Raw genomic sequence first — 21,213 nt, forward strand, 5'->3', positions numbered from 1 at the left:
ATTTTGGTAGCACAAATACCACTAGTCTGACATGGTTGGAAGTAGAGACAGCATTATCTAAGCTGAAAAACAACACATCAACTGGATGAGATGAATTAAGTGTTGAGATGATCAAAGCACTAGGAGAGGTTGGACAACAGTGGATGTACAGGATACTAAATAGAATCTGGAAAGAGAATGTAATACCCAATCACTGGAACAAGGAGTCATCATCCCACTGTTGGAAAAAGGTGATAGAAAGAAATGTGCCAACTACAACTACTGCTGTCATATGGCTTCAAAATCTATGAATCCATCCTTGAGAACAGGATTAGAAAATACGTTGAACCTACAATTGAGGAGGAACAACATGGATATAGACCTCATATATCAACTATAGACCTCATTTTTGACACCAGAATGCTCTGTGAAAAGTATTGGGAGAAAGGTAAAACACTTAAAACTGTTTTTCTGGACATCGAGAAAGCATATGACCATGTACCATGCAGGCATATGTGGGAATGTTTGAGACATAAGAAAGTGCCCGATGACGTAATTGCACAGGTACAACGATTATATGATGAAACCAAGTGTTGTGTCCAAGTCCAGAATGGAAGGTCAGGTTGGTTTGAAACTAAGAGTGGAGTCCAGCAAGGAGGTTGTCTTTCACCACTTCTCTTCATAATCTTAATGGATGAAGTTTTGAATGCAGTTAAAAGAAAGGATCCAACAACTAATGCCCTGGTTTTTGCTGATGATGTAATGGTATGGGGTGAGACAGAAGCGGAAGTACAAACTAGACTAGATCTCTGGCATGAAGCTTTTACAACCTTAGGTCTCAAAATCAGCAAAACGAAGACAGTTGGCTTTGTGATGAGTAGAAACTCTCCAACTGTTCATCTAAGAATTGGAGATGAGGAGATGGATATTGTAGACAACTTCCAGTATCGAGGTAGTGTTCTGTCATCAGACAATACCATACATCAAGAGGTTAGCAACAGAATACGGAAAGCTTCCAAATTCTATCACACTGTACGTCAAATACTTTGGGTGAAACATTTCCGTTAGTTTCCAAGATCAGCTAGTACAATATATATCTAGTACCTATATTGACATATGGCTTGGAAGCAGCAACACTTACTGGACCAACAAAGAGTCGTCTTCAGGCAACAGAAATGAAGTTCCTCCGTTCTTCTCTTTAAAAAAAAAAAAAGGATAAAATAAGGAATGTGGATATCCGGCAACAGCTTGGATTGGAAAGAAGCTTGTTGGAGACTCTAGAAGTGAAGAGATTGCAATGGTATGTTCCTGAGAAGAGACCAAGAGGAAGACCTCGTGATGTTTGGGAAAAACAGATATTGTAGGACCTTGAAATTAGAGATGTGAACTGACAAGGAAGAATATATGAACAGCATCTGTGGATGGATAAGACACACTGGAGGAGACTCGTATACAACCGCACTCAGCTTGCTGGAGCAAAGAAATGATGATTCTCACCAGTCTTGAGCATTAGGGCATTGGATTTTCATGGTATTTATGCCATAATTTTTAGTGGATTTTATAATATTTTCTTGAGTATTCTGCTTCTGTAATATCTGAATGTAATTAGCCCACTTGTTGAGCTAGAGAAGAGTAAAGGTAAACGTGTGGTTTTAAAAACTGCACATGCATTGGCTGGGATTTGAACTGTGATGACGTTGGTTGAAGGAGAGTATAATTTTCTATACCTATTCAGGTTTTTGTGTATCCTGGGGCAGTGTGTTTTTGGATACAAAACCGTGTATCAAATTTTGTATAATATATCAGATAGGGTCCCGAGTATGCCACCAATGGTAAGTATTAAGCTGCTGGAGCACCCACTCCTCCTGCTATGGCATGAACAGCAAGAATACCAAGCGGGTGGCCACGTGGTTTGGGGCACATAGCTGTCAGCTTGCATTTGGTAGATACCGGGTTCGAATCCTACTGTCGGCAGTCCTGAAGATGGTTTTTCCATGGTTTCTCATTTTCACACCAGGCAAATGCTGGGGCTGTACCTTACTCGTAATTAAGGCCATGTCTGCTTCCTTCCCACTCCTAGCCCTTTCGTATCCCATCGCCTCCATAAGACCTATCTGAGTCGGTGCGACGTAAAGCCACTAACAAAAAAAATAATTAAAAAAACAGATTTTGTAACCAATAATGAAGTGTTAAAGAAGAGAACTAGAGCTGAGCATGAACTGGCAAACATCATCAAAGCCAGGAAAACAGCTTATTTAGGTCATGTTCTATGAGGTAGAAAGTGCAGGCTTCTACACCTCACATTACAAGGAAAGATTGAAGGGAAGCGAGGATTTGGTAGACCACCAAAACATCAAGGACTGGACTTGCATCAGCAACATTGGACAACTCTTCAGGTTAGCTAAAGAAAGGGGTGTTTTCTCCAGGTTGATCGATAATGTCTGTGGGACCGGTTATGGTACTTGAAGATGAATAAGAATATAATCGTAATGGATGTGAAATTATAATTTTGTCTATAAACTGAGAACTTTTGACCTAAAGATCGAGATGTGTTGAACATGTTACACTGATGAAAGAGGGAAGAATGCCAAACCAAACTATGGAGTAAGAAAATAAAGGTGAAAGAGGTTAAGAATGGCCCAAATTACACTGAATGGACCAGGTTAAAATGGTAATTGCAGTATGATCCATCTAGTCTAGGAATGTATGTATAATACTGTAATAATGTTATTGACCTTACATCCTATTAACTACTTTTATGGTTTTTGGAGATGCCGGGGTGCTGGAATTTAGTCCTGCAGGAGTTCGTTTTCGTGTCAGTGAATCTACCGGCACAAGGCTGGCGTATTTGACCGGATCGAACCTGCCAAGTTAGGGTCAGAAGGCCACCGCCTCAACCGTCTGAGCCACTCAGGCCAGCTCTAGGAATATATTAAAAGACTAGCTGGTATACCCGTGCTTTGCTACGGCATTCAACATTGTATACAGAATTGTAGGTTAGGTAGAGTATACGTTGTGAGCAAGATTGTATTAAATTGTATAGCTCTTAACCTTAGCCTGGAAACGCGACGGAGAAATCACCAAACGTCTTTTCTCATATGAAGACTGTGTTAGGGAATTTTCATTGTAATGGTAGGCCTGCTTGCCTACCATCAGTCACAATCAGGTTGGGGAATTTCATTATAATGGCAACACTCACTCTCCACCTGCCTTTTTACATCCTCAGAAAGACTATCTTACCCAGTGGTTTTCGCAACTGAAATGAACATAGCTCATTACCATGACGTCAGTAGGAATGGCACGAGTAAAAGCAATGATTTTACATGAAATACTCGATCAAATGAAAAACCACACATTTTCTCATTTTTAACGAACAGTACTATGCCTTACAAGTCATTAATCTAATTTTTTGGTCCGTATTGACAACTGCGATCACATTCAATTTACAAAGTATACATTTATTATTCACCTAGTCAATACTTACATTACCACGTTTTGTGTTTAAATAATCATAAAAGATTGAAAAGTTGTGGACATGTTTCGCCCTTCTTATTGGGCATCATCAGCACATTAGCTAATCTTAAAACAAACAGTTTCATTAAGAATGATTACACTTACTGTTTATGAAAAATTGAGATGAGATATGTTGTGATATTAAAAAAAAAAATCTTTGAAACAGTAGTTAAGAAATTTGACATGGGAAGTACAAGCACATGTTAAAATTATTGTAGTATATTTTACAATATTGTTTAAAAAATGATTTGTTGTACCGGGCGGTACACCTCCACGCCGCGAATTCAAATATTGCGCCAGTTGAAATCCCTCTACAGGAGGAAGCCTGAACTTTAACAATCTGTATGAAATCAAAAGTTTCTCCGAAGATGTCTCGACTGTAAATTTTGAAGTGTTCTGAACTATGTCTGTTTCGATTTGTATTTGTTTGCTCTGTAGTAAGAAGTGTGAACATTCTCTTCTAGATGGCACTACTTAAGAACTACAATTGTGCAATAGAGTAAAATAATATATTATTATTGGTCCACCTTTTCAATACAAAATGAAAATTACATAGGGACTAGTTTCGACCTAGTAATAGGTCATCATCAGCCTGAAGTAAATTAAAGCGTAAATATCGAAGAAAAACATAAACAATGTAAACACAAGTACAGTCTTTTTGAAGGTACATACCATGTGGGAATTTGAGTAGAGATATATTAAAAATAATAACTCTTCCAATTGACGAAGCACTGAGCGGAAGTTATGTAAAGTTCGGTGCGCCGTATATTATAAAAGACCACTGTGCACTAAATGATGTAATAAAGAAGAAGAGTAGGTTGAATGCTGGCTTCTTCTTAGCTGTTGTATATTCGAAGAAGATTACGTCGTATTTTATAAGGTATTGAAAGACGTCAAAATACAAGGATGTTGGAAAGGCTCTTCATTTTTTGGAACAAGGCAATTGTTGCGCGAGGAGGCTTAGGAAACCAGAGAAGCGCTATATTATGTTAAAAAATAGAGATCCTTAAAAAAGTTCCGTGCGTCGTATAAATTGTGGAAATGGAAATCGAAAAAACTTGGTTCTTAAGCGATAATGTTGTTCATTCAGAGATCAATTGAAAATAAGGAATCGTAACATTGTCTTCTCAAGATGTTTATAAAGTAGAATTAATAGACGATGCGAAGTATGATACTAGGAGAAAGCTCTTCTGCTTCTGGAATCTTGAAGGACGATGGATGTTTCACGAGGTGGAATAACATATATGGAGTTAAATAAAGGTGGATATAAATTCGCAGTTCAATGCGGACCATAAATTTGATTCTGAATAAAAGACAGTAAGATTTTTTTTTTTTTTTTTTAGCTGAAGAGAGAAACGGAGGTAGGTAAGGATCAAAGGAAAATTTATTTGAGGAGGTGAAGGAAGGAAAATAAAGGTATGAGTTTTTTTTGTTTTTTTTTTAGCTGAAGAGAGAAACGGAAGTAGGTAAGGATCGATTTCCATTTCCACAATTTATACGACGCACGGAACTTTTTTAAGGATCTCTATTTTTTAACATAATATAGCGCTTCTCTGGTTTCCTAAGCCTCCTCGCGCAACAATTGCCTTGTTCCAAAAAATGAAGAGCCTTTCCAACATCCTTGTATTTTGACGTCTTTCAATACCTTATAAAATACGACGTAATCTTCTTCGAATATACAACAGCTAAGAAGAAGCCAGCATTCAACCTACTCTTCTTCTTTATTACATCATTTAGTGCACAGTGGTCTTTTATAATATACGGCGCACCGAACTTTACATAACTTCCGCTCAGTGCTTCGTCAATTGGAAGAGTTATTATTTTTAATATATCTCTACTCAAATTCCCACATGGTATGTACCTTCAAAAAGACTGTACTTGTGTTTACATTGTTTATGTTTTTCTTCGATATTTACGCTTTAATTTACTTCAGGCTGATGATGACCTATTACTAGGTCGAAACTAGTCCCTATGTAATTTTCATTTTGTATTGAAAAGGTGGACCAATAATAATATATTATTTTACTCTATTGTAATCGCAGTTCAATACGGATCTATCATTATGAAACTTATTTCTTTTAATTACAATTGTGCACCCTAGTGCGAAGTGGAGGAACGTTTTTTTTTTTTTTTTGAAGAAATTTGGTATTCATAAGTTTGTTCTTTGTTAAATTTCTTTCAGTCATTGTTTGGGTTGGCAGTATAACCTTTCTCTTTCCGCCAGTTTTGAATTTGACCAATGGGTAATTTCTGTAATTAATTTTCCTCCAATCATAGCTTTCTTCCTCAGGTTTCCATGTGTAATTCCTTGTCTACCCATAAAGTTGAAGAGGTGTGTCTTTTTCATTCTTGAAAGGTCTCGAATTTTCCACGAGGGTATAAAAACAGCTGATTTTTTTTTTGTCTCGGGGCCACTTCAGTAACATATTTCACAGTGTGTGAACATATATAGCAGGGGGCGGGAAGCGCCTCTTTCTCCAAGCAGCGGTTCATCTACAAGGTAATGGCCTGTTAACATCTTTATTTCTTGCTAGCTCAGCAATTTTAACCCGCGGGGGAAGGTTTGAATCCTTTTTAATGTAAACCTTACTGCATTCATGTAAATTAGCCGCAAGTTGGGATAGAGAGTGCTTAACCCTCTCGAACTCCCCTTCATTTTGAATTTGAGGCGACTATGTTTTCGTAACCATTTTTCTCTTCCTTCTTAAAGTCTTAAACTTATTTGCCAACTAGTCACCTCCCTAGTATGGGATTAGCCCCTGTATAACTGGCCGAATGTCACCTAGGTTTTAAGAAGTTTCATGTAGGAGTGCAAGCTACGCCTCCAGTCAATTTGTTTTTTGGGCCATTTAATTAACCCAGAGTTTGTTTTCTTCATGTGAAGGCCCTGTAGGTTGGGTACAAGATATCCCTGTTTCACGGTATGTGTGCCTTAAGGGCAGTTAGGAATAAAGGTTGTTGTAGCCTTTGACAGGCTGGTAAAATTGAGAAGAGCAGGTATGCTCTTTTCATCTTAACATTGTAATTAGGAGCAAGTGCTCCTTGTACTTAGGGGTTTTCTGCCCTGTAACTATTGTGGTGGTGAGCTGAGAGCTCAGAAATTCATCTTGGGGCTCTGTAATTGTTAACCTGCTACTTGGTACCTGTTACATCTTTGTTATTTGTTGTCATTTGTTGATTTTGAAAAGAAAATATAACCTTTGTTAAAGTTTTAAATTAACTTTAATTTCGTAAGTTGAGACCTATTCCCGCACGCACCTTCTTTCACCTCTAACTACCACGGATAACTCCGTAACAAGTGGTAGCAGAGCGTGGTTGAATGGGTCTCAATTTAGCCCCTTTTGATGGCTAAACATTGTTTTCATTTCGAACTCTAACAATTTTCTCAGTTGCTGGAATTTTTTTTATTTTTCTAAAATGTTTCTGTCATCATGTCCGGCTCTCGCGACGTCCTCCATCCCGGCTATTTTCGCAAGGAGGAATTGATCTATGAATTAACGATTAGGAATGTTCAGTCTGGAGGCACGGTTGCGATAGACACCAATAAGTTAAAAGATTCCCTTGATTTGCCTATTACCATCCCGACTTTGGGGGAAAAAGAGATCGATGACGCTCTCTCCACGATCACTGATAATGCTACTGAGCTAGCATCTGTAGTTAGTTTTTTTGAAGTAAGTGATCCATCTCCTAATCAACTCAAAAGAGTACAGGCCAGATTGTACCACTTTTATAATAGGGTATCTGATCTATTGTCCTTGAAGTTAAATGACCTTCAGGGTAAGGAAGCTAGTGCTGTTGCTGAAAACCTGTCTAAAATGTCTAGTAAAGTTAGCCATTTGTTATCTGGATCTGCTATTCCAAAAACCGACCAGCCTATGGTAGTAAACATCGTAAGTGGGGAGGATTCCTCTAAAGAGGAAGGAGGTAGTACTGGGGAGGGTACCCAACGAACATCTGCCCCATTAGAAACTGTATCCGATCGTCGCACGTCCATTCCACCCTTCGTGTTAAATAATGCTCCTTCTGAATCTGCTTCTCCGCCACTTAGGCCCCTTCTTACTATGTCACCTGGGTTCAGTAGTTTGCCTCATCCATTAGCCATGTTACTTAGGGGTATTTCTAAGTTTTCGGTCAACTCTACCAGTGATGTAATTTCTTTTTTGAGATTTTTGGTCGAATTCCAGGATCACGCTCTAGTGTTTTCCCTCTCTGCTTCACAAATTCTTTAGATTATATATCCGTATGCCATAGGTGTCCTCTCGGACAAAATTGTTAGGGCAATAGCTGAACAGTCATCAATTGAAGATTTTCATGCACACCTTCTTGAAAATTTCATTCCTGCTCGTGCGAGGTCATCTCTGATTCAGAAGTACTATTATCGAGTACAGAGACTGGATGAAAATCTTGCTGATTTCATACAAGACATTAAATTCTATACCAGGGTGTTTGCTCTTCACTTCCCTGAAGATCAGATTGTACAGGCTATTGTGGAAGGAATTTCACCACCTTACAGATCATACTTGTGTTTTGCGTCGCGTCCGCAAACTTTCGCCGAGTTAGAGGCTATGGCTGTCTCAGCCGAAGGAGTTAGATACGCCGATACCTTGCGTGTTGCGAAAGAACCCCCTCCATCCTCTAGTAGTTTTCGGCCTCCACCTCGCCGACCCATCACACCCCGTAAATGTTACGCTTGCGGGTCGCCTGATCATCTTCGCAATAAATGTCCATTAATCAAATCTAGTAGGACAAATAATGGAGCAGGTTCATCCCAAGGCTGTTTTAAATGCGGCGCGTTTTCACATATTGCCAAGAACTGCCCTAATGCTAGCAGCACCCCCTCCTGCTCAACTTCTGGTGCAACTTCCACCAATGCCAAAAATAACAAGTGACTAATGGCTTTGGCTGAGTCGACTAACTCCTCTTTCCGAGGCTCAGCCCCAAGTAAAACCGCCGAAGTCCCAAGGAAAACTCAGTCTTCGCATTCATCCTTTGAAGGCCCTAAAGAATGTCTTAGGATTGCGGCGGATACCCCCGTACCTGTTCCATTTCTTAAGATTGAATTGAATAATGAGCCCGTAACTGCTCTTTTAGATTCAGGCAGTGTTTGTTCAATTATTTCGGCTGAATGGTACTCTAAATTGAAAACTGTTTGCAAATTTCCTGATTTTTGTTCGACTTTGGTTTGATATGTTTCGGCTAATTCTTCCCCTTTAGATATTTTAGGTTCCTTAAATGTCAAAATTCGTATTTCTAAATTTACTTGGAAAGTTAAATTGTTTGTGGCTAATCGCTTGTCTTGCCCCATTATATTGGGAGCCGACTTCATGTCCCATACTGGTCTAGTGCTCGATCTTCAGAGCAAGTCGTGCACATTCAAATTTGCTTCTAATTTAAAATCCCTTTACTTAAATGTAGTTCTGTGTCATGCTCATCTGTTTCGCCTACCCAGGATGAGATGTTGTTAGATCTTAGACATCTACCTGAGGAGCAGGCTGATAGTATTCGTAAGCTGTGTCAGTCGTTTCCAGAGGTTTTCTCGGATACTCTTGGTGTTACTGACCTTATTGAATACAAGATTGAGGTTACGGATTCCATCCCCGTCCGATTTCCACCGTATACGCTATCTCCGCGCAAAATGAAGGCTCCGAAGGAGATCATTGATCAGATGTGGAAGGATGGCATTATTTGGCCCTCTAAGTCGGCGTATTCATCGCCTATTTTCCTTGTTCCGAAACCGCAAGGTGGCTTCAGGCCTGTGATTGATTATAGGGCTCTCAATCGGAAGGTGGTGTTACAATCTGTGCCCCTTCCAGACCTTCACTCTTGTTTTTCATGGTTTTGTAAGGCTTCTTTACCATCTTAGATCTTAACCAGGCTTATAATCAGATACTGTTAGCAGAGGAATCTAAACACCTGACAGCTTTCGCCACTGATTGGAATTTGTATGAATACAACCGCGTGCCTTTCGGGCTCCCCACGGGAGCAGCTGTGCTTACGAGACTGCTAGATAGGGTCTTCTCCGACATCAAGTTTGAGTACTTGTACCACTATCTTGATGATGTCGTCGTATTTTCGGAGACCTTCGAAGAACACTTAGATCATTTGAAAGAAGTTCTCAATCGCCTTCGTAAGGCTGGGTTAACTGTGAAGTTGTCCAAGGTAGCCTTCGCTAAGCCTTCCATGTCATTTTTAGGGCATATTGTATTGCCCGATGGTGTCGCAGTAGATCATTCTAGAACACAGACCATCCGTGATTTCAAACCTCCTAAGGACATCAAAGGTATTGCTAGGTTCATTGGCATGGTGAATTTCTTCAGGAAATTTATTCCTAACTTCGCTAACAGAGCGGCGCCCTTGAACCTTCTTCGTAGGAAAGGCGTCAAATTTGAGTGGGGACCTTCTCAACAAGCCGCTTTTGAAGATCTTAAATTAGCTTTCTGTAATGCCCCTGTTCTTGCTATGCCTGATTTCTCGAAGAAATTCATCGTCCAAACCGACGCGTCGTCGTCCGCAGTAGCGGCAGTCCTTCTTCAAGAGACTGAACTAGGGAGGCGTCCCATCGCCTATGCCTCTAGGACTCTATCGGCTCAAGAAGCCAAGTATTCCATCTATGAGCTCGAAGGTTTGGCAGTCTTGTTTGCTTTAGAAAAGTTCCGTCTCTATCTGGAACATGTCAAATTCGACTTGGAGACAGATAACCAAGCCTTAAGCTGGGTCTTAGCTAGGCCACTTCGTACGGGTCGTATAGCCCGCTGGGCCATTAGAATTTCTGACTTCCAGTTTGACGTGAGGCATATTAGAGGTACTGAAAATGTTGTGGCAGACGGACTAAGCCGTATGTTTTCCAAGGATGAAGAGACCCATGAACTGGATGATAGTTCTTCACCTCCCGAGTCCATGCTACCTTAGGTTAATGCCATTCTAACTGATGCTCCCGTGTTGTTTAGGGATCTTGAGAAATATCAACGCGAAGATCCGACGCTGGCCCCTATCATGGAAACCCTTTCTTCTGGGGAACATGTTGTCCCTTATGTGTTGAGGAATGGTGTTTTATGTTGCCCGTCGAGGCATGATCAAAAGATGAAAGTTGTAGTTCCAGGTGTTCTTGTACCTATGATCTTCAAATACTATCATGAGACCCCAGTGGGGGGGCATTTAGGCATCTTCAAAATCCGTGAAATGTTCATCTGGAAGGGTATGGACGGTGAGATTCGTGAACTAGTTAAAGCTTGTAAATCTTGTTGGCTTAGTAAACCCACCACGTCCACTAAGCAAGGGCTTTTGTCTTCTCATCAAGCGTCGCGCCCAATGGAACGCCTGTATATTGACTACGTTGGACCCTTCCCCCAGTCAAAGGGGAATGCCAATAAATTCATCCTTGTGTGTGTAGATGGTTTTACTAGATTTTCATGGCTATTTCCGACTAAGCTGGCTACCACTCAGTCCACCATTTCTTGTTTGAATTCCATTTTTGCTTCTTTTGGTCCTTGTCAATATATAGTGTCTGATAATGCTAAGGATTTCACATCTATTTCGTAAATTCTGTTTTGATATAGCCATCTCGCATGTAACAACTTCTGCTTACTATCCTCGACCATCTCTGGCTGAACGGGTCAATTGTAATTTGAGGTCGGCGCTGATTGCATATCATCATGAAGATCATTCTAGGTGGGACACGTCCCTGCATTGGTTAGCTTTTGCTTTGAATTCGGCAGTTCATGAATCCCATAAGTTTACTCCAGCTTCCTTGATGTTCAAGTTTGTTCCCAACACGCCGCTCTCTAACCTTTGGTCTCTTAGTGATATTCTACCTGAGACAATAGATCCGGATAACATTAAAGATCTTTGGAAGAAGGCTAAGGCCAATCTTAAAGTGTCTCATGAAAAGGTTAGGGAAAGATATGATCGTGGACGGAGACCCACCCATTTGAAGGTAGGTGACCAGGTTATGGTCAAGAATTTTGTTCCTGCGGGCAAGCTTGCCCCCAGATTTCATGGGCCGTGTATTATTCTCGATTTCCTCACACCCGTTACCTTATTACTAAGCAATCCAGCCACCGAGAGGATATTTAGGGTTCACCTGTCGCAGGTGAAACCTGTGTAATTTCAGTGCTAACTTGCTCCGTATAATTTTGAAAGAAATCTGAAGGTTATATTTTTGGTTTCATTGTGAGGCCTTCTGCCCTTGGAATTATGTTCTTTGTTTTTAAATGTTCATTGTACAACCTCCCCCGTCAGTTAAACTGCTGTCCTGTCCACCTAGGCCATTACCAAGCTCCCGTCTCCTGCTAAACCACACCAGTGGCTAATTAAAATGAAATAAAATCTTCCACGCTGCTGGCCCCTCAGCCTTACCACAAAGACTGTACCCTAAAAACATTTCTGTACAACAAAAATTCTGCCGCCGAGATCTTAATGTTTCAGTGCCCCCGCAGCCGTGTGGCGCCGTACCGCCACTGTGGTGGAGTACGGGCCCGCTCTACTCCAGTGAGGTCAACCAGCGTACGGCGAGTCGGAGCCCTCCTTCCGGCCAAGGCTGATGTGCGGCGCACCTCCTGCTAACTGCCTGCGGTCTGTAAACATCGCCGCGTGTGCAGCGTGCTTCACCACCACTACCCCTCTCATAGTATCGGGAGAGGTCTATCTCAGGGTACTTGAGGGGTCCGAGCGGCCTCCTCTGAACACTAGCAGCGGCGACCGGTCTGGCCGTCAAAATTAATCAACAACTAATGTACTTATTCAGCTACATGGACATTTCATGTCAACAATTACTATGTTTGTGGATTAAAACATCAACATCTGGTGGACTTAGGAAAAAAATTTTCTCTTCTTCCAAGAATTAAAGTTTTCCTTTGGAATTCAACTACTACAACCATAGAGACCTTTTCATCAAATCTACTACAAAAGTTTAAAAACTGGATTTTATTTAATCCCACTCATATCAAACTAACTTCTGATTTTCTCTTCTAAATTCTTCAACTCCTCAACAAAAACTTGGACTTTTTTAACAAATTTTTTGTTTTCTCCTGTGTCACCCCCTTGGAAGGACTTTTGGTGGGGAGGTCTGTACCGGGCGGTACACCTCCACGCCGCAAATTCAAATATTGCGCCAGTTGAAATCCCTCTACAGGACGAAGCCTGAACTTTAACAATCTGTATGAAATCAAAAGTTTCTCAGAAGATGTCTCGACTGTAAATTTTGAAGTGTTCTAAACTATGTCTGTTTCGATTTGTATTTGTTTGCTCTGTAGTAAGAAGTGTGAACATTTTCTTCTAGATGGCACTACTTAAGAACTACAATTGTGCACCCTAGTGCGAAGTGAAGGAACTTTTTTTTTTTTTTTTTTTTTTTTTTTTTTTTTTTTTTTTTTTTTTTTTTGAAGAAATTTGGTATTCGTAAGTTTGTTCTTTGTTAAATTTCTTTCAGTCATTGTTTGGGTTGGCAGTATAACCTTTCCCTTTCCGCCAGTTTTGAATTTGACCAATGGGTAATTTCTGTAATTAATTTTCCTCCAATCATAGCTTTCTTCCTCAGGTTTCCATGTGTAATTCCTTGTCTACCCATAAAATTGAAGGGGTGTGTGTTTTTCATTCTTGAAAGGTCTCAAATTTTCTACGAGGGTATAAAAACTGCTGATTTTTTTGCTCTCGGGGCCACTTCAGTAACATCTTTCACAGTGTGTGAACATATATAGCAGGGGGCGGGAAGCGCCTCTTTCTCCAAGCAGCGGTTCATCTACAAGGTAATGGCCTGTTAACATCTTTATTTCTTGCTAGCTCAGCAGTTTTAACCCGCGGGGGAAGGTTCGAATCCTTTTTAATGTAAACCTTACTGCATTCATGTAAATTAGCTGCAAGTTGGGATAGAGAGTGCTTAACCCTCTCGAACTCCCCTTCATTTTGAATTTGAGGTGACTATGTTTTCGTAACCATTTTTCTCTTCCTTCTTAAAGTCTTAAACTTATTTGCCAACTAGTCACCTCCCTAGTATGGGATTAGCCCCTGTATAACTGGCCGAGTGTCACCTAGGTTTTAAGAAGTTTCATGTAGGAGTGCAAGCTACGCCTCCAGTCAATTTGTTTTTTGGGCCATTTAATTAACCCAGAGTTTGTTTTCTTCATGTGAAGGCCCTGTAGGTTGGGTACAAGATACCCCTGTTTCACGGTATGTGTGCCTTAAGGGCAGTTAGGAATAAAGGTTGTTGTAGCCTTTGACAGGCTGGTAAAATTGAGAAGAGCGGGTCTGCTCTTTTCATCTTAACATTGTAATTAGGAGCAAGTGCTCCTTGTACTTAGGGGTTTTCTGCCCTGTAACTATTGTGGTGGTGAGCTGAGAGCTCAGAAATTAATCTTGGGGCTCTGTAATTGTTAACCTGCTACTTGGTACCTGTTACAACTTTGTTATTTGTTGTCATTTGTTGATTTTGAAAAGAAAATATAACCTTTGTTAAAGTTTTAAATTAACTTTAATTTCGTAAGTTGAGACCTATTCCCGCCCGCACCTTCTTTCACCTCTAACTACCACGGATAACTCCGTAACATTTGTAATGATAAGAAGTTTTTAAAATCGGCATGTGTCTGGAACTGAAATGGATCCTCTTCTTAGTGAAAGTCGGTAATATTTGCCGCGGTCGCTGCTAAGTAGATCAGAGGATGAATTTTATTTTAGTTATACGTTCCAACTGTTAAAATTAGGTTAAGAAGAATTAAAATTTCTCCAACACCACATTTCACATGCATTGATCTGTGTTGTACTATGTTTTAGGCGAGTCCGTAAATCCTGTAAAGAAAACAAACTTTTTAGTTTTAGTCTTTTTAGACTAGTAACTCAACCGGCCTTTTTTTTTACTGAAGTCATTGGTGTATGTGACTGTTGCAGAAATGTCCGACTCGTTGGCTGAACGGTCAGCGTACTGGCCTTCGGTTCAGAGGGTCCCGGGTTCGATTCCCGGCCGGGTCGGGGATTTTAACCTTAATTGGTTAATTCCAATGGCACGGGGGCTGGGCGTATGTGTTGTCTTCATCATCATTTCATCCTCATCACGACGCGCAGGTCACCTACGGGTGTCAAATAGAAAGACCTGCACTTGGCGAGCCGAACCCGTCCTGGGATATCCCGGCACTAAAAGCCATACGACATTTCATTTTTTTTCACTGTTGCAGAAATGAAGCAACATTTAGCAACATTTCATAGGAGAATTGTGCAGGCTTGTTAGATGTTACGTTCAATACAAACTATTTTTTGGCATGTACATAATGAGATGACAAAGAGAAAATTGCAGGAATTCGGGATTGGTATTTCGCTCACTTGTTGTAAGGTAATCAACAGATTGCATCATGATATGTGAATTTCAGACCAAAGTCTGGGCAGATAATTCAGGGTTACAAAATGCTTGAGGGATTGTCAGAAATTATGTTTATACAGGAAAATCTTCTTGCCTGCGCTACAAATGAGGAAATCAGTCCTACAATTTTGCCATCTACTTTCAAAATGTATGTGCGTGTGTGTTTAGTTTTTCCTTCTGTTTTTAGAGCTTTTCTGAATTAGGTGTGTCTTCACTTAGTATAACATGATGTGACACAATGTGAAATGTAGGTCTTGCAGTGGGTCTTGACACCTTCTGTTTTTAAACTAACAAATATTACTTTTTTCTTAACATCACAAACTAAAACCTACATCTTTTCACTACAACAATTCTTCCCTATTCCTTACCGCCCTCTTCAGTTATTTTGAAACCCATCCTGCTCTTCATGTCATTCACATACTTCTTTCTCAGTCTTCCTCCTCCTTTCTTACCAGGTTCTTTCCTTCAATTCTCTCTTTCAAAACCTGACTGTGTTTTAATATGTGGCCATCAAACTTAATTTTCCTCTTTTTTATTTCTTCCAAGAGTTCTCTCTTGTCCTTCACTAAGACTGTTATATTGGTTTTCTTCTCTGTCCAGCTTGTTTTGGTAGTCTTCCTCCTCATCCATATAACAACAGCTCCCAGTTGTACGCTTTCCTGTTTGCCTCTTGTCCAACTCTCGCAGCCATATCAGAAAGTACTTCAAACAAATCTTTTAACAAATTATTTTCTAAATTTGATATCCAAATGTCTACTTGTTAGTCTGTTGTATTATTTGTTGAAGGCTTTCTTTGCAAGTAATATCCATCTCCTGACTTCATATCTGTGCTGCTGCTGTCTTGTGTGATTAAACTATATTCTTCTTATTTTTTATTTTTGTTTTGGCCATCTAAGGACCACAGAAAGTAACGCTGTGCTTTCATCTTGAGCCTTCTTTTCTTGACTTTCAATAGTTCTTCGTTTTTTCGCTTTGCTGTTTCCTCCTCTCTTGTGCCCTCTTATCCTTCTCTTGAAAAAACTTACAATTTTGTATCAATCTTCTGAAAGTTAACATCTCTCCAACACGTACTATAAGTACGTAACACAACCTAATAGGTTGAAAGTCGATGTGATGGCAGTAGTGCCAGACCTTTAGCTTAGATCCTTTCCAACAGAACAAATATGACCTAGGCCACCATAGCTCGATGGTAGAGCAACCGACGCAAAATCAGGAGGTTGTGGGTTTGGATGCCACTGGTGTCCAGTTGGCCATTTTCGTTCTGTACTTATCTCTCCAACATGTACTATATGTACGTAACATGACCTAATAGATTCAAAGTCGATTTCATTTAGGCCTACTTCTGAAAGTTGTTCTGTCTTTTATTATGTTATATCAACTGTTAATCCAATCCCTGTCATATCTTTTTTTTTTTTACTCCTTGGATCCACTGGCTGCATGCTTGCTCTTGTAAACATGGTTAAACACTTGTTTTGTCAATCTGCAATTATTCATCCTCATTATGTGATCAGAATATTTAATAGGGCTAGGTCTTCATTCTTCCTATGTCTAAACTCTCCTTCTTTAGTTTTCAATCGTCCCCAGATTTTCGTCAATATTTTCCTTTTTCTTCTATCTCTTCTATTCTGTGGCATACAGACTCTCTGGCTTGATTACTGTGTGGTAGTGTTTGATTTTAGTTTTTCTTGAGAGATTCTTTTTATTGTAGGTATCTTGGTGAGTTGGTATGCTAGTTCCAGTTTTCTTGCTCTTGATCTGTTTGCTTCCTTGTAGAGTCCATTAACCTGAATTATTTCATCTAGGTATTTAAATTTATTAACTTTGTCAGTTCCTGTCTTGTTTGACTGCCTGCTTCTTTCCACACTTCTGCAACAACCAATTTCTTTCATATTTTCTTGTCACATTTCTTATAGATTTAGAAATTTGTCTTCCGGAAGTCTGGAAATTCCCATCAGTTTTAGAGGAATGCCACTTTCTCTAGGCACCGAGCTAGATAGCTGCAGTCACTTAAGTGCGGCCAGTATCCAGTAATCGGGAGATAGTGGGTTCGAGCCCCACTGTCGGCAGCCCTGAAGATGGTTTTCTGTGGTTTCCCATTTTCACACCAGGCAAATGCTGGGGCTGTACCTTAAGGCCAAGGCCACTTCCTTCCAATTCCTAGGCCTTTCCTATCCCATCGTCACCATAAGACATATCTGTGTCAGTGCGACGTAAACCAAATGGAAAAAAAAAAAAACTTTCTCTAGGCTGTGAATCTCTCATTTGTGGCCAATTCACATTCTTCATTCCACCATCTATCTATCTATCAATCATCAGTCACTACTGATCTGCATTTAGGGCAGTCGCCCAGGTATCGGATTCCCTATCTGTTGTGTTCCTAGCCTTTTCTTAAATGATTGCAAAGAAATTGGAAATTATTTGAACATTTCCCTTGGTAAGTTACTCCAATCCTTAATTCCCCTTCCTATAAATGAATATTTGCCCCAATTTGTCCTCTTGGATTCCAACTTTATCTTCATATTGTGATCTTTCCTACTTTTAAAGACACCACTCAAAATTATTCATCTACTGATGTCATTCCACGTCATCTCTCCACTGACAACTTGGAACATAACACTTAGTTGAGCAGCTCGTCTCCTTTCTCCCAAGTCTTCCCAGCCCAAACTTTGAAACATTTTTGTAACGCTACTCTTTTTGTTGGAAATCACCCAGAACAAATCGAGCTGCTTTACATTGGATTTTTTCCAGTTCTTGAATCAAGTAATCCTGGTGAAGGTCCCGTACACTGGAACCATACTCTAGTTGGGGCCTTACCAGAGATTTATATGCCCTCTCCTTTACACCTTTACATCCATACTACAATCCCTACATACCCTCATAACCATGTGCAGAGATCTGTACCCTTTATTTACAATCATATTTATGTGATTACCCCAATGAAGATCTTTCCTTACATTAAGACCTAGGTACTTACAGTGATCCCCAAGGGAAACTTTCATCCCATAAACACAGTCATTAAAACTGAGAGGACTTTTCCTATTTGTGAAACTCACAACTTGAATTTTAACCCCGTTTATAAATACATAAATAAATAAAAAATAAAATCATAGCACTGCCTACTGTCCATTACACAACATTATTGAGGTCATTTTGCAGTTGCTCACAATCTTGTGCATTATTTATTACTCTCTAAAGAATAAAATCATCTGGAAAAAGCCTTAACAACATGACTTTTAACCCTCTTTATAAATAAATAAATAAAATCATACCATTGCCTACTGTCCATTACACAAAATTATTGAGCTCATTTTGCTGTTGCTCACAATCTTGTAACTTATTTATTACTCTGTAAAGAATAACATCATCTGTAAAAAGCCTTATCTCTGATTCCACTTCTTTACACATATCATTGATATAGATAGATAAGAAAACATAGAGGTCCAATAATACTGCCTTGAGGAATTCCCCTCTTAATTATTACAGGGACAGATAAAGCTTCGCGTACTCTAATTCTCCGAGTTCTGTTTTCTAGAAACATAGCCACCCATTCAGTGACTCTTTTGTCAAGTCCAATTGCACTCATTTTTGCCAGTAGTCTCCCTATCAAATGTCTTAGATAGGTCAATCGCGATACAGTCCAATTGACCTCCTGAATTCAGGATATCTGCTATAGCTTGCTGGAATCCTACAAGTTGAGCTTCATTGGAATAACCTATCCTAAACCCAAACTGCCTTCTATCAAATCAGTTATTAATTTCACAAACATGTCTAATATAATCAGAAAGAAATGCTTCCCCAAAGCTTACATGCAATGCATGTCAAACTGATTGGCATGTAATTTCAGCTTTATGTCTATCACCCTTTTTGTTTATATACAGGGGCTACTATAGCAACTCTCCATTCATTTGGTATAGCTTATTCATGCAAACAGTAATCAGATAAGTACTTCAGATATGGTACTATAGCCCAACACATTGTCTTTAGTATATCCCCCAAAACCTTATCAATTCCAGCTACTTTTCTAGTTTTCAACTTTTGTATTTTACTGTAAATGTCATTGTTGTCATGGGTAAATTTTAATACTTCTTTAGTATTAGTGACCTCCTCTATCTGGACATTATTCTTGTAACCAACAATCTTTACATACTGCTGACTGAATACTTCTGCCTTTGGAAGATCCATGTATACACACTCGCCTTATTCATTAATGATTCCTGGAATATCCTTCTTGGAACCTGTTTCTGCCTTAAAGTACTTATACATTATCTTCCATTTTTCACTAAAATTTGTATGACTGCCAACTATGCTTGCCATCATGTTATCCTTAGTTCACTTCTTTGCTAGGTTCAATTTCCTAGTAAGTTCTTTAATTTCTCCTTAGTTCCACAGCCATTTCTAACTCTATTTCATTCCAACCTGCACCTCCTTCTTAGTCTCTTTACTCCTCTCTTATAATATAGTGGATCTTTACTATTCCTTACCGCCTTTGTAGGTACAACCTATTTTCACATTACTCAACAATTGCTTTAAACCCATCCCAGAGTCTGTTTATGTTTTTATTTAGTGTTTTCCACTGATCATAGTTACTTTTTTTAAACTTCCTCATGCCTTTTTTATCAGCCATATGGTACTGCCTAATAGTCCTAATTTTAATATCTTCCTATCTTTCACATTTATTTTTAACTACCACAAAAACAGCTTAGTGATCACTAATACCATCCATTACTTCGGTTTCTCTATAGAGCTCATCTGGTTTTACCAGCACCATATCCAGAATATGCTTCCCTCTTCCATCACTTTCTGAATCAGATGCCTTTCCCATATTAACTTATTTGCCATTTGTTGATCATGCTTCCTGTCATTCGCATTACCTTCCCAATTAGCATTTGGTAAATTGAGATCACCCGCTACGATCACATTCCTTTCCTTATCATTTCCCACATAGCTGATTATCTTATCAAATAATTCTGAATCAGCGTCTGTGCTACCTTTTTCCTGGTCTGTACACTCCAAAGACATCCAAGTTGCTTATTATCTTTAGAGATGAGCCTTACACCTAGAATTTAATGTTTGTCATCTTTAACTTTTTCGTAGCTTATACTCCCCCTCCTACCATTCCTATCCTATCTCTACGATATACACTCCAGTTCCATGAGAAAATTTCTGCATCCATTATATCATTTCTCAGCCATGATTCAACTCCTTTTACAATATCTGGTAAGTATAGCCTATATCTATTAAATTACTTAATTCTATTCCTTTCTTTACAATACTTCTACAGTTGAGGACTAACAATTTTATGTCATCCCTACTTGATTTCCAGTTTCCTGTTTCCTTATCACCGCTCCCTAGGCCACCCCGTTTCCCTGAATGCACCTTATATGCACCACTGTAGTTTAAGTGAAGGCCATCTGAGCGCAGATCCCTATCTCCTACCCACCCATTAGGATCTAGAAATCTCACTCCCAGTTTCCCACATACCCACTCAATAGTCTCTTTTAAATCCCCAATCACCTTCTATGCTTCCTTATCCTCTTCATATGGCATAGTTCCTATGCAGCTTTAGTTAGGTTTGTCCTCTGGTTCTCCCAATACTTTGCACTGTCCTTTTCTAACTTTTCTTTGAAATTTTTTTTTTTTATAATAATAATAACAACACTGAGTAATCATAAAACCAGTATTTCTGATTTATCTATTTGTATCTCTTCTTAACAGGTTTAATGCACTGACAAATTACTGTCTGAGACTTTCTTGGGATTTTAATTTCAGGCTTCCACTTCCAATGCAGATGACATTGCTTCAGGACCTTCTATATTTCGTACTGGAAGGTGAAGTGGATGTGACAACTCATGGAAGTTTGGACTTGCAGGAAGCTGAATCATCCCCTCGTGTATTTGCAGTTGCTCTTTATCATCGTTGGGTGCTGCGTGCTATAATGTACAACCGCCTCGCCACCAGACACACACGGAATTTAAATGTTGCCATGTAAGTCATAACAGTAAAGTGAATTTTTTTGTGATGCGATACAAACATATGAGGTGAGTAGTTTTGATGAAAGTGTGTACTGGACTGGTATAACTTGTAAACAATTCTCTAAATCCATGGGTAAATAGTGAAAATATTGAGCTTGTTTAGTAGGTGGTATTATTATTATTATTGTTGTTATTATTATTTGCACTATGAGAAAAGAATTTCACTAGGAAAGAAGTGGAAAAGTTTTGGGATCTCCTTGACCAATCTGTAAATCAAATAAATATTAACAGCGTTAAGATCCTGATAGGGGACTTCAATGCCCAATTCGGGAGAGAAAAGAAATACTGAGATATCATTGGGAAATGGGCTCCACAAATAAGAATGGTCAAAGACTTGTTGAACTC

At 39.4% G+C, this 21,213-nt stretch overlaps 1 protein-coding gene across 1 annotated transcript in view; it reads left to right on the top strand.

The window, feature by feature from the left end:
• IntS8 (integrator complex subunit 8) overlaps nt 1–21,213 on the top strand; it is a 275,398-nt gene that overhangs the window by 4,483 nt on the left and 249,702 nt on the right. Inside the window, exon 3 of the mRNA XM_067136226.2 lies at nt 20,606–20,821. Coding sequence (XP_066992327.2) covers nt 20,606–20,821 — 216 coding nt within the window. The remainder of the gene's footprint in view (nt 1–20,605; nt 20,822–21,213) is intronic.

Source organism: Anabrus simplex, chromosome 1, assembly GCF_040414725.1.
Source record: "Anabrus simplex isolate iqAnaSimp1 chromosome 1, ASM4041472v1, whole genome shotgun sequence".
NCBI classification, from domain to species: domain Eukaryota; kingdom Metazoa; phylum Arthropoda; class Insecta; order Orthoptera; family Tettigoniidae; genus Anabrus; species Anabrus simplex.